The sequence below is a fragment of the Camelina sativa genome, chromosome 19, assembly GCF_030686135.1.
Source record: "Camelina sativa cultivar CO46 ecotype springtype chromosome 19, ASM3068613v1".
NCBI lineage: Eukaryota > Viridiplantae > Streptophyta > Magnoliopsida > Brassicales > Brassicaceae > Camelina > Camelina sativa.
In genome coordinates, this window is record NC_141898.1 from 6,934,111 (window position 1) to 6,946,486 (window position 12,376).

At 37.5% G+C, this 12,376-nt stretch overlaps 5 protein-coding genes and 1 non-coding gene across 9 annotated transcripts; 1 reads left to right on the top strand and 5 right to left on the bottom strand.

Annotated features, from left to right (window-relative positions):
* Positions 1 to 1,096: 1,096 nt before the first annotated feature.
* On the bottom strand, positions 1,097 to 2,064 carry LOC104765322 (protein S40-7). Its single transcript, XM_087501396.1, has one exon. The coding sequence runs from the start codon at positions 2,062 to 2,064 to the stop codon at positions 1,306 to 1,308; it is 759 nt and encodes a 252-aa protein (XP_087357522.1). The 3' UTR covers positions 1,097 to 1,305.
* Positions 1,097 to 4,170, bottom strand: LOC104765324 (protein IQ-DOMAIN 10). Its single transcript, XM_087501395.1, has 5 exons — positions 3,836 to 4,170; positions 3,654 to 3,767; positions 3,223 to 3,564; positions 2,537 to 3,127; positions 1,097 to 2,169 (listed from the first exon to the last, which is right to left on the bottom strand). The coding sequence occupies exons 1-4, from the start codon at positions 3,908 to 3,910 to the stop codon at positions 2,873 to 2,875; spliced, it is 786 nt and encodes a 261-aa protein (XP_087357521.1). The 5' UTR covers positions 3,911 to 4,170; the 3' UTR covers positions 1,097 to 2,169; positions 2,537 to 2,872.
* A 187-nt stretch (positions 4,171 to 4,357) lies between these two features.
* On the bottom strand, positions 4,358 to 4,431 carry TRNAI-UAU (transfer RNA isoleucine (anticodon UAU)). Its single transcript has one exon. It is a non-coding gene; the product is annotated as a tRNA-Ile (tRNA).
* Positions 4,432 to 5,181: 750 nt separating this feature from the next.
* Positions 5,182 to 7,393, bottom strand: LOC104767518 (uncharacterized). Of its 4 annotated transcripts, none has more exons than XM_087501394.1 (7): positions 7,167 to 7,393; positions 6,815 to 7,082; positions 6,490 to 6,723; positions 5,971 to 6,140; positions 5,793 to 5,867; positions 5,645 to 5,703; positions 5,182 to 5,454 (listed from the first exon to the last, which is right to left on the bottom strand). In XM_087501394.1, exons 2-7 carry the CDS (start codon positions 7,077 to 7,079, stop codon positions 5,415 to 5,417), a joined length of 843 nt encoding a protein of 280 aa, XP_087357520.1. In that variant the 5' UTR covers positions 7,080 to 7,082; positions 7,167 to 7,393; the 3' UTR covers positions 5,182 to 5,414. The 4 variants fall into 4 exon arrangements, 3 of the variants coding, with proteins under 3 accessions (XP_087357520.1, XP_087357519.1, XP_087357517.1); XM_087501393.1 differs by having other exon boundaries at positions 5,602 to 5,703; positions 7,167 to 7,250; XM_087501391.1 differs by having other exon boundaries at positions 5,316 to 5,454; positions 5,645 to 5,867; positions 7,167 to 7,233.
* A 261-nt stretch (positions 7,394 to 7,654) lies between these two features.
* LOC104765325 (ras-related protein RABA1g) lies at positions 7,655 to 8,854 on the top strand. Its single transcript, XM_010489019.2, has 2 exons — positions 7,655 to 8,083; positions 8,251 to 8,854. Exons 1-2 carry the CDS (start codon positions 7,863 to 7,865, stop codon positions 8,681 to 8,683), a joined length of 654 nt encoding a protein of 217 aa, XP_010487321.1. The 5' UTR covers positions 7,655 to 7,862; the 3' UTR covers positions 8,684 to 8,854.
* A 51-nt stretch (positions 8,855 to 8,905) lies between these two features.
* On the bottom strand, positions 8,906 to 12,137 carry LOC104765326 (uncharacterized). The gene is made up of 6 exons (XM_010489020.3): positions 11,870 to 12,137; positions 10,313 to 11,060; positions 9,901 to 10,229; positions 9,703 to 9,801; positions 9,423 to 9,584; positions 8,906 to 9,323 (listed from the first exon to the last, which is right to left on the bottom strand). Exons 2-6 carry the CDS (start codon positions 11,034 to 11,036, stop codon positions 9,132 to 9,134), a joined length of 1,506 nt encoding a protein of 501 aa, XP_010487322.1. The 5' UTR covers positions 11,037 to 11,060; positions 11,870 to 12,137; the 3' UTR covers positions 8,906 to 9,131.
* Positions 12,138 to 12,376: the final 239 nt, after the last annotated feature.

A 12,376-nucleotide genomic window follows, 5' to 3' on the forward strand; every position in this document is an offset into this window, starting at 1 on the left:
ACAAGTGAAACTTTCCTCACAAGAGTAAAAATATGATTGTTATTCTATGTCTGATGTCAATAATTGTTCTCTCTCACCTACTTTAGTGGTAGGAGGAGATCCACCAAACTTGAATGTGATGTTGTCTTTGATGATTAAAAGAATGGGGACATGAGATAGGTATAGAGAGCCACCCATGTTGGTCTAAATGAAGGAAGTTGTTCAATAAAACTAGTCAATCTTCTCTTTAGACATTAATAATATTGGATTATTACAAGTTATAGTTAAATATTTACTTGGTACCAAATGTATTTTACCTTACTATAACAGATAACTATATTAGAATATTTAAAGTTTACCTTTTAGTTTAAAAAGGAACACCTTTTCATGTGATGTAGTAATAAACACACACCAGACCAATGTGTTGCGATGTCATAAAGTACGTTACACCCAAAAGATAGAAAGGGAATCATCTTCTTCAATTTAAGGTCTAATGAGTCATATGACTCTCAAACCTATCCGTTTATTCTGTCTTTTCGTTTGTCAACTGATAATATGTATCATCAAGCATTCAAAAAAAAAAAAAAAATGTATCATCAAGCTCGTTCTATAAGACAGTTGTACAGTACAAACTATTTAAACGTTTCTCATTAAAAATAAAAATATCTTATGGGTTGGGATGGATTTAGAAGAAGATGGAACCAAAATTGTTAAAAGAGCTGTCGCTTTAAGAATGGTCCCCTTTCTCATTCTTGTAAGATCTCACTACTTTATTCAAAAGATCCAAGTTAAAAAAAAAAGTCACAGCCTTTTAGGCTCTAGACAAGTCCATAAATAAAGTGCATGAATACCAATTTGAAAGGAGCAAATAGCCAAATACAGTATTGCAAAAAGAAACACAATTAAAGCTCAAAAGGTGATCATTTTCTCTTTAAAGATTAATCAATTTTAGATCATATGATCAGTGTCAACCTCAGCGAACCATATATAAATAACTTTCATGGCTCGAATAATGCAAGAACTTTCTTCAGAGACTGTCATTAAGGGCTTGCATATAAATGTGAAACTTAAACCTCAAAACAACTCTAACCTTCTCTGTCACCAAAACATCAACATGTGAAGCATGAAAGCAACTATAAACATGTGCAATCACATCAATCTCTTTGATATGAAGTAACAAATCGTCTAAATGTAGACAACATATATGAACAATACACATTGACAAGTTTCAGTGGCCAAATAAGGGGATAAAGAAGTTCATCAATTGGGATAATAAATTAAAGAATGGTCTTTCTGAATTGAAAAGAAAGAAAAAAAAAAGAAAACTCAATCTATGAAACCGGTTCTTCTGAAAACAGCATTCCTTACCTGCCTGAGATCTCTCCCTTTAAGTGTCCTTCCTGCTCCTTCAAGCACCGAGCAAGATAACAACGAAGACTGAGCCAAAGATCGAGCTACAATCTCGTGAGGCGGAAGCATTTCGCCTTCCTCTTCTTCCTCCTCATCATCATCCACCACATCAGTCAGCTTGAATTCCTTCTTATGGCGATTCATCATAGCCGAAGACATTAACGGCACTTGAACAGGAGCTGACTGAGGATACTTCCCCCCACCACCACCACCTATGAAAGAAGCTGAAAACGGAAGCCTCTCTTGAGGAGGTTTAGGCGCGGATGGGATAGCTCGAGATGAAGAAGAAGAAGCAGCAGATGCACCACCACCACCACCTGAAGAAGACGATGAAGAAACAGTGGAGGAGACAGAAGTGGAGAGAACAGCAGCAGGCTTGTGGTGAAAGACATGACTCAAGTAACTGCTGTTTCCAGAGGATTCAGGAAGAGCCGCAAGGATACCAGAAGCTTCAACGTTTTTCAAACCGCTCTTGCTCCTCTGAAGCTGACGAGCAGGATGATGATGATGATGCTGCTGCTGCTGCGACGGAGACGACACGGGAGAATGACGAGGAGGAGGCGCGTGAGATATGTCGATTGCAAAGATGTCGTCTTCATTAAACTCACCGTCTGCAGAGGAGGAGACTGTGGCTAAAGATGGTGAAGGGATATCGATTCGTGTGTTTCTGTTCATTTTCTTTAAAAACTCTTTTGAGATCTGCGAGTCAGAACAAAATCGGGTTGATTCCACAAATCTCTTCACCTCACCCACCAAAGAAAGATTAGATTTTTAAAAGACCTGAGAATTAAAGTTTAGAGTTTTGGAATTAGATCGATCCATGTTAAAAACAAAAAAAAAAGTTTCGAACTTTTCAATTTCTGGGTAGAAAAAAAAAGAAACAACCAAGGGTCGTTTTCAATCAAATATCGATTTACTCAAATGAACTCTCTGTCAATCATAACCACAATAAATTCAAAACCTTTCACGTGAACAAAGATGATTAGGTCGTTTTTTTTTCTTCTTCTTCTTCTTCCAGAATCAATTGAAATTGCAGCAATATACCAAAAGGTCGATCCAATTTTAACGAAAGATTAATTTAAGCAACCATCAAGAAGAAGGAGATTCAGAATCGGGAAAAAAAAAAAAAAAAAAGAATCAAAATTACCTCAACTCTTGGAAGAAAATTAAAGACAGCAGCAAATCAGATGCACGAACGAACCAGCTAAAGCGATCTTAAAATGTTCAGCGACCAGAGAGAGAGAAGACCTGAATGACATTTTTCTATAATTTGGCATCCCTACAATACGTCGTCGTTTCTATAAGATTGAAGCCCAATAGGATAGGCCCAAAAAGAACTTGGTAAATGATTAAAAAAGAGTTTGGCTTTTGTGTGTGTATACAAAAAAGAAACCACCAATTTTATAGAGAAACAAACCATTAAGAAAGAAATCAAACCAGACAATTTTTTTATATGTAAAAACATAAACCGACTTAATCAAACTCATCCGGAACCAGGCTTTTTGGAATTTTTTACTTCCTTGGTGTTTGGCAAACCCGGTTTAGTGGAGGTCTTTGTCACATTTGGTGATAATTGTTCCGGTTTTTTAGCTGGTTTGATCGGTTTAGTGCTGTGGCATTGAGTCCTAATCTCCCAAGGTCGAGCCGCAATCCACCGTTCTTTCCAACTCCATCCCCAGCTTTCTTTACCTAGGTTAAAGGAAGCTTGACCTAGATACTGTGTAGCATTAGCCCTCCACTGCAAAAACAAGAAAATTTACTTGAGCTACAAGTTATCTAAGTTACAAACCTACCAACGAACCAATGTTAAGGTGAAGTATCAGTTTCATTGACCTGATGAGAGAAAGCATAAGCCATTGCTCGTTCACGCTTCACCGTAGCTTCTTCTTTCTGTTGGATCTTTGCTAGAATCTCCTCCATTGTTTCAGAACCTCCACACCATTCAACTTCTAGCTCTTGAAGCTTGATCTCCAGCTTCAACCGATTCTCCAATCTTTTGTTCTGGAGTCTACCTTGTGTCACCATATACAAACGTCTTTCTCTGATCTGGCTCTGTATATCGCACCAAGTATGCATCACATTGAGTGCAGTCGAAGTTTGGTTACTCAGTTTATGGCCTTGGATCAGCGAGTTAAATCTCCTCGCGCTCATCAAGCTGCATAGTCTTTTCCTCGCCTGCGGATCAGATTCGAAACAAGATTTAAAAAAAAAAAAGAAAGTGAAAATGGTGAATCAGAATTTTCAGATAGTGAAAAAAGACGAACCTTGAATGCTCGAAAAGCCTTTTGAATGCGAATAACAGCGACTTCTGAGGTGAGCGTCGTGGAAGCAGAGCTTGATCCAACCGGTTTGATACGGTTTGATGTTTCAGAATGTACCTAGAGATAACATCTTTGAAGTCATTTAGGACAAGAAAGGAAATTAATGAAACAGAGTTTATACTAACGTTGCCTCGATTTGGTTTGTTCTTCTTTGGTCCGGTTAGACAGGTGATAGAGCGGAGCAACCATCCCGATCCCATGACAGTAGATTATCAGTATAAAGGCAAGAGATTCTGATCAGGTAGAAGCTAGCAGAACGTTTTATTAAACAAGATTATCACATAATCTGGCTGAATATTTAAACCAGATTTTTGTATATATATATATGTTGAAAGAGATATATGAGATTATAATGTGTTCTTTGTTTGAAGGCACAAGAAGGTTTAATGTTGAGTGGTTTATAAGTAAATGAGAGAGAAAGAGAAGAGAAGGAGAGTTGAAGCTTCGCTCTCTCTGTGGTGAATAAGCCCATCTTGGTGACTGACATTTCAACCAATGGAGAAAGGTGTTGTTTGATCTTCTTTTTTTTCAAATTCAAGGTGGGGTTGTTTCTGATCATTTTAATTACTTTAGCCCAAGATTGATGAGATTTACAGAAACAAAGGATTGATTCGCAAAAGAAAATTAATGAATTTATTCCCCAATATTGGTCCCGGCGGGGCTCGAACCCGCGACCTTCGGCTCATAAGACCAACGCTCTAACCAACTGAGCTACGGGACCAACTTGTAAGATTTGTTCCATACTTTTATTTCTCTGTTTTGTATAATTTTTTCTTATGTATATCAACACTATTCCCTAATTCTTGCATCCAAATAAATTATCAAATTTGAACCTGTATTGTGCTTTTCTCAAGCTCAGAAATATCATGTATATTATATAGTCTTATAGACACAATATGAACTTATTATTTAAGAATGGAAAAATACTTATCACTAAACTCTAGCACGCTATATGATGATCTCACTAACTAAATCACGATCTATATGTGATGATACGACCTTTATTCACATAGAGTTCTATAGACTATATAGGCCTTATATTGACGTTTTAAAAAGGCAAATATCCTTTTATCAGTTTCAAATTTTGTTTGGAAAAAACTACATAGATATATCAAATCGATAAATCCGTATAGTCTCTTGTCTCTCGATTCCATCCAGTTCCAAAAGCTCTTTTATTGGTGGATTATTTCGAGAATACAATTTTCATCATGTGATATTTAGACACCATGACGATTTATGTCTTAAGTGTGTTTCTACATGCATGTTGATCCAACGAACACCGAAAGTATCGGACAGTTCAACATGTAAAATATTGTTTAGTATTTTCATGAGTTTCTCGGACTTTATCAATTTAATATGGACTCTTTTTTTGTTGGTCAATATATATATGTAATGTACTATTTGAATGTTACGAGGTTAAAAACTAGTGTGTAGATTAAATTCTTTGTGACGAAACCACAAAGTCTGTATGTTTTCAAAAGTGCATTTTTTTTTGTAAACTTACTCAATAATAATGCTCCGAAATTTAATCTTAAATGTCACAAATTATTATTATTAGTTCTTTTTTTCACCAAAAGGCCCTTCTTGTCCAACTCCTTACACATCACCCCAAACGTATAACTCCCCTTAGCACATTCTTCTTCGTTTTATTTCGTACAGTCCGTCCCTCCATCTAGATGATCGATCATTCGGGGTTCTCCTCATCTATAGCTTCTTCTCCAGTATTTGTCTTCTTTCATGTATTCTTCAATGTTTAAGCATCAACCAAAGTCAGTATATCCAAAATCACAAGCATGTTATATATGTACCTCTTCACATCTGGTCTCTGGGGTCTAGTGAAACTCAACCGTAAGAAAATGCCAAAAAAAAGAAATCTCAATTTGAGATATACCATGGTATTAGTAGGAATGTTTAGAGGCTTAAAGGGACCGGACCTCTGGTTTAGAAGAGAAGTACGATGAGCCACATCTTGATTATACAGCAAGTACCACTCCTGCTTGACAACCATAACCAGAGGTAATTTGTGAAAGGGAATTTTTTGAAATTAGCAATCTCAACTTGGGATAAGATAATAAAACTTGCCTTTGATTGACCCATGGGAATGTTAGCAGGGTCTAGTCGATCCACATTGTTATGACTAGCCTCCAAGTCCCACTCCTGCTTGACAACCAAAGGCATTAATTATATATTTAATTTACTTTGAAAAGGGTAAGACAGGTGACAAATATATTTAGAAGCAGAGTGAGGTAGAGATGCTTACAGCATATGAATGTTGCGCACTCTTGAGATGCGTGGTGAAATCTTCAAAGCTTTGGCCAGGAAAATCGCATACTGAGCAACTCCAGGGAGATTCATTGGTTTCACTGCACTTTTCCTGAAGAACAAGTCTTGTTGTTTCCTGTTTGTCATCCTTCATATCAACATCATCATCTGCATGTGGAAATCCTAAGAGCATCATTAGTGGTCGTTGCTCTGCGGTTGCTTTACCAAAATTTTGATACATAAAATATTAAAAAGATAAGAGAGAGAAGAGAAATCGTTTCTCAGATTGTTGTGGGAAGAAACGATTCTTATACTGTTTATACACCAGTACACTTATTATTGGTTTATACTTATTTCAATTAAAATACTTTTATTTTTATTTTTTTGAGCAACGCTATTGATGATGGTCTAACTAAACTAGTTGAGAACAACAGCTTTGCTGGTAATTTCAAGTGTGAGAAAGAGAGAGGGGAAAAAGTTAATTTCAAGTGAGAGAGAGAGGGGAAAAAGTTAACACCTGACAGTAAGCTATTCCATAACCACTCTTTAGAAACACCACTAAGAAAGCTAAGCCAGAGCCAGTCGGGAGCTGGAGCTCGTTGAGGATATGCCAAAAGAATTTTGTAGCCCTGATTTTCTAGGTCGTAAAGCGTACGAGCTAACGGTTCTAGTTCCTTAGAATCAGATATGAGCATTATAGTAGCCGGAGCTGGATTCACATCGGTCCACTCCAACAAACCCCTTCCAACGTCTGTTTAAGAAAAAGCAAAGTAACGTTTAATCTAGACTAAACCCTAATATACATAGAGAAGAAAGAAGATAATTTGTTTTATGTAACTAACCGTGGCCATGTTTAAGAGCGATTCCAGTGGAAGAAAGCTTGCGCAGAACGTCATCGTCACCAGGGATCTCTGTTAGGTTGCCAAAGGCAGTGATAAAGAGAGGACCAGAGCAGTAGCGCCATTGGCCAGACTTTTTCAACGCTGATTCTATTCTCCAACTGATCAGAGAAGGATCATGACCATCGGGAATCGGACAGCTGCTGATGTGCCACAACACCATCGTTTTCTCCTCCTCCTTGTGCATCATCTCGTTTTTGTTTGTCATATTCTTCAAAAAATTAGATAAAAAAAATTAGGAAAACGAAACCGCAGTTTAGGATCTCTCTAATGAATCAAACGACATTGATACTACCTTTTAGATCAAAATTACCGAAGAATACCAAGAAAATAGGGTATTAGATTTTAGGCTTATGTTTATGAACAAAAGAAAAAGGTCAATTCTCTCTCATAAATACCAATATATATATATATATATTAGAGAAAACAATATATAAGTATGTATATTTTGTATATTTATATATAATAGTAAAATAAATGTTTTTTAAATAATATATCAAAGTTTTATATATATATTACTGTATTTTCAAAATATTTACAATATTAGTTATTAAATAAATAGGTGTTGAATCTGAAAGAATTATAAGTATGTTATTAACTACAATATTTATTATTAGTGGTAGAAATTAAAAATGTTAGGATATCAAAGACCATACATAAATCCGAATCATTGAATTGGGAAAATGTACTTCAAATACCATTGCGAAAAATCCGACCCGATAATAATTGGATCCGGATCCGACCCGATAATAATTGGATCCGGATCCGACCCGACCCGTACGCAGATCTGCGCAAATTTTCTCATCCATTAAACCTCTCTCTCTCTCTCTCTCTCTCTCTCTCTCTCTCTGTGTCTTCTTCTTCTTGTGCGTTTCATCTCTCTGCCTCCGTCTGTTCCGTCAGTACACGTTTTCTTACCACCCACCGGGGTTAACCTGAAACAAAAGACCTGCTTGCTTCTCTGATCGAAGAAACCCTCTCTTCTCACGCAATGGCGGCGTATAGAGCTGACGATGATTACGATTTCCTCTACAAGGTGGTACTAATCGGTGATTCCGGCGTCGGCAAATCAAACCTTCTCTCTCGATTCACCCGCAACGAGTTCAGCCTCGAGTCTAAATCCACCATCGGTGTCGAATTCGCCACCCGAAGCATTCACGTCGACGAAAAAATCGTCAAGGCTCAGATTTGGGACACCGCCGGTCAGGAGAGGTATAAATAACCATTTCTTACATTCAATTCCCCTAAAAAAAAACGATTACAATTTGATTGATTGTGTTATAACCTAATCGACACATTTGGGGGCTTGTTAGTGAAAAGTTTTCATGTACATATATGTTTGATGATGATCTATCTATTGTGTTTGGTTACTTTTTTAGATACCGAGCAATCACAAGCGCATACTATAGAGGAGCTGTTGGAGCTTTGCTTGTCTATGATGTTACGCGACATGTTACATTTGAGAACGTTGAGAGATGGTTGAAGGAGCTTAGAGACCACACAGAGGCCAACATTGTGATTATGCTTGTTGGTAACAAGGCTGATCTGCGTCACCTAAGAGCTGTTTCTACCGCAGATGCTAAAGCCTTTGCAGAGAGAGAGAACACATTCTTTATGGAGACATCTGCACTCGAAGCATTGAACGTGGAGAATGCTTTCACTGAAGTGCTGTCTCAAATATACCGTGTGGCAAGCAAGAAAGCGTTGGATATTGGAGATGATCCGGCTACGATTCCTAAAGGTCGGAGTATTAATGTTGGGTCTAAGGACGATGTTTCTGATGTCAAGAAGGTCGGATGCTGCTCAAGTTGATCTCTCTCGATCCACAGCCATTTTGTTTCTTAGGAGAAACTATACAGTTTAAATTATCTATGGATGATATATATGCAGATGATAATACACTCCTTTGTGTTTTCCTTTTGGTTGCTTCTTTTGGTGTAAGTTTTTCAGATCCTTATAATGTTTTAAATTATTTCTACAAAATCATATTCGAGAATTGATGAACAAAAATGAAGAATGTAAAAGAAACTTCAGGGGAGCAACCAAAATGTGCAATGAACCAAAGAAGCCTGTACAGTTTTTTTATAGTCACTAAGCCAATCTCAGCTTTTAGACTGTCACCACAAATTATGTGCACAAAAGTACAAATTTACAGAATTTGGGGCTGGAGACTTACCCTGACTCTGTTTCTCTCTCTCTTATAAAACCAATAGATAAAAAAGCACGTCTAAAAAAACCATCTGCGTACGGGTAACCTCTCTTAGTTTGAATCCGCAGTAACCTCTTCTCCTATACTACTTAACCGTAGCTTCTTCTTCTTCTCCATGACCAGTGCCTCTGATTTACAGATTGGGCACACGTTCTTGATAACCAACCACTTCTGCAAACATTCTGTGTGGTACTCGTGCTTGCAATCTAGCGTTGCAATCTTATCTTGGTGTTTGTAGTTTTCCTGTCAATTGACCATTATTAAGAAAAGATAATTTTACTACTAATAAGAGTCTAAGTGAACTTTGACTGTTTGCATAAGCTTGGGGGATGCAGTCCTTACCTGGCATATTGTGCAAGAATCGCTTTCTAGATCGGTAGATGGAGCTTCTTCCAGGTTGATTCTGGTCGCTAATGAGGTTTTTCTTTTCAGAAGATCTTTAACATCTTCTTCCGACAAGCCAGTCTTCACAGTTCCAATCTGGTCGCTCAAAGCAAGAAGCTCCTGCACCATCGAGGTTTTGAATGTCATCAGATAAGGCACACCACCGTGAATTCATTAAATAGCTATATGGTGAAAGAGTAACGTGGACCATTTGAATTATGTGGTCTAAAAGACTAACCTCATATGACATGTCCTCTATATCTAAGCGCATGGCTTGATGATCATCGACATAATCATCATCATTGTAGAACTCGCCCGCCTCCCAAAGTGCAACTTCCTAAACATATCAACATAGAAAAAGCCATTATTGGAAAGTGAACACTCTTTTGAACAAACTGACTATAGAAGATGAACAATGTGATCAAGAGGATAGTACATCTGTGGGAATTGCTCTTAGGTGAGGAAAACCATGGTGCCTTAGTATTGCTCCAGGTACATAATCTTCTCGAGGATGTTGTTGGTTTATCCTGAATCCGGTTGATTGAACGGGTCCCATGTGAGTGTATGAAGTAGCATGCATAGTTTCAGTGTATGAGGCTGAAGGCATGTGGGGGTATACAATGGGAGGAGGAGGTACCGGGTGATTGCTAATATAGTGGTTCCTTGGGTATACAGATGGTGGTGTGGGGTTTCTGCTACTAGATGTTTCATGGTATCTTGGGAAGCAGACATTACCAGAGTCTATGGATCCAGGAACAACGTTACCTAAAAGATCATTCAAGAAGAAGAATAAATTTTTCAAGAAATTGCAAAATGACAAATTTAAATGCTGCAAATAAGGATAGTACCAGGCATATAAGGTGCAGGGGGTGCTTGGGACCAATGCGAAGACGATCCATCAGATCTGCTGCTATTACAGTGTTGTTCATACCAGGTTGAGCCAGGAGGTAGAAAAGGATGAGCTGCATAGTTTCCTTGAATGAAGTTGTTATGACCATGAGAGAGAAGTGGATCCATTGTAGCTGCTCCTGCTATGTTCCTCACACTTCCCTGATCTAGTGGTTGAGGATAACTACCAAACTGTGGGAATGAGATAGGTGCTGCCTCCTGTGAATTTAATTGAGGGAAAGAACACGGAGCTGCTAATGGATACTGAGAATTTCCAGGCATTCCTTCAGAACTCTTTCTTTTGTATCCCTGATCCATAAAATGGGGATTTCTCTCATGTTCAGCGGAAGTAGCTCCAACGACTGCACCATAACTTCCAGGAGACAACATATAACTCGGTGGAGCTTCATAGTTCACGTAAGGGGGATAGAAATTTGGTGCGGTTGACATGGCAGAACCAAGATTTGAAGCACGTTGAAGATGGTACTGCTGGGGAGGCCCGTAGAACATTGAGTTGTTGTCATAAGGTTCTTGCAGAGAAGGAGCTTCTAAATGAGGAACAATGTTCACGGGTGGGTTATCTGGATACAGAAAGTTAGTTCCAATGCATGGTTCAGGATGACCGAGAAAGATTTGAGAATGCTGCTCCATGTCTAAACCAGTCATCATATTTCTTCGTCTCATATTTTGCTTCGTCGCAGAAACCCCCTGGTAGTTGAAATTTAACAAAGATCAGCAAACAGTAGAGCGAAAGAACAAGTAAAAAAATTCACCCACAAAGACAGCAAAGACCCCGATGTTATTACACCGCAAGCTCATTCTAGCTAAGTGCTTTTCAAACAAGCACATTGAACATTCAAGCATCAACGGATACATTGCAGACTTATGAAACTTAAGCTGTATAAATCAAACCCAATTCAGAAAGCAAGAATAAATGCCTTGTTCAAAACCCAAACATAAACAAAGTAAATCTCCCAACCAATGATTTCCACAGCAAAACCAAACATTCTTGTGACAAAAACACAAGTCTTATTATATTAAATATGAATTTAAGAAGGAAACAAGACAAAGCCACCTTGCCAGACATGCCTAACAAAAATCAGATCAAACCCAATTTCACAACCAAAAAAATAAAAAACAAGAAATTATAGGAAGGAAGTAGGGAATATATATCATGAGATTTATATAAATCAGCTCCTGACCTTTGCTAGCATCAAGATTGAAGAAACAAAGCTTCGAAAACAATTCAGCAAAAAAAAAAAAAAAAAACACACGCACACTTGAATTTTCGTATAATCGGAAGCTACCGAAGCCTGTAGCACAAGCACAGAGGGTTACAAACTACTATTAAACAACCAACCAACCTAGACGATCAAAAGAGATTAAACCCAAATCTCAACCCAATAAACAATGCAATTCATCAGGAGCTAATCAGCAAAAACAATTAACCAACAAAAAAAACTCAGAATCAAAAAGCTAAAAAAAAATCGTGATGATGATCATAAGAGATAAAGTACCTGATTAATCAGGGAGAGGGAGAGATCCAACAACAAGGACGAGCGAGAGAGAGAAGATGAAAGATGAAAGATGAAAGATGATGAAGACGTCGGTTTTTCTTAGTTTCTAATTTATTTTCCTCACACGGTGACGGATGGTTATATTTATTTTTTCCTCTTTCTTCTCTCTTTTCTTTTATTTTTTTTATTATTCTCTTAGGATTTATCTTTCCTTTTTTTCATTTTTAATTAATTTTAGTATTTTACTACCTTTTTTTTTTGTTTCATTGGTTTCTTCTTCTCTTTGAGAGGTTTCTGACAGCAATTTTTTTGTATACAGTATAAGTTAAAAAATCAATATCCCTAAACATGAGAACGACGTCGTATTTTTAACTAATAATCTCTTTAATTTCTCATTTAATAAATTACCCACTTTAAATAACAGGATCGCTTTTGTCTTGTATACCAAAGCATGCCCAATTGAATCTAACAAGAAAACAAGCATGTCACTGGCATATCCTTTTTAAC

Bases quoted from the DNA above. Each gene is read 5' to 3' on its own strand.
- LOC104765322 (XM_087501396.1), bottom strand. From the start codon at position 2,064: ATGAACAGAAACACACGAATCGATATCCCTTCACCATCTTTAGCCACA.
- LOC104765324 (XM_087501395.1), bottom strand. From the start codon at position 3,910: ATGGGATCGGGATGGTTGCTCCGCTCTATCACCTGTCTAACCGGACCA. The intron at 3,768-3,835 runs GTTAGTATAAAC...TGTTATCTCTAG, and splicing joins ACAAACCAAATCGAGGCAAC to GTACATTCTGAAACATCAAA. The intron at 3,565-3,653 runs GTTCGTCTTTTT...TCTGATCCGCAG, and splicing joins AGGCTTTTCGAGCATTCAAG to GCGAGGAAAAGACTATGCAG.
- LOC104767518 (XM_087501391.1), bottom strand. From the start codon at position 7,079: ATGACAAACAAAAACGAGATGATGCACAAGGAGGAGGAGAAAACGATG. The intron at 6,724-6,814 runs GTTAGTTACATA...TTTCTTAAACAG, and splicing joins CGCTCTTAAACATGGCCACG to ACGTTGGAAGGGGTTTGTTG. The intron at 6,141-6,489 runs GTGTTAACTTTT...TTCCACATGCAG, and splicing joins ATGGAATAGCTTACTGTCAG to ATGATGATGTTGATATGAAG.
- LOC104765325 (XM_010489019.2), top strand. From the start codon at position 7,863: ATGGCGGCGTATAGAGCTGACGATGATTACGATTTCCTCTACAAGGTG. The intron at 8,084-8,250 runs GTATAAATAACC...TTACTTTTTTAG, and splicing joins GACACCGCCGGTCAGGAGAG to ATACCGAGCAATCACAAGCG.
- LOC104765326 (XM_010489020.3), bottom strand. From the start codon at position 11,036: ATGAGACGAAGAAATATGATGACTGGTTTAGACATGGAGCAGCATTCT. The intron at 10,230-10,312 runs GTACTATCCTTA...ATGATCTTTTAG, and splicing joins CCCTGCACCTTATATGCCTG to GTAACGTTGTTCCTGGATCC. The intron at 9,585-9,702 runs GTTAGTCTTTTA...TCGATGGTGCAG, and splicing joins TAGAGGACATGTCATATGAG to GAGCTTCTTGCTTTGAGCGA.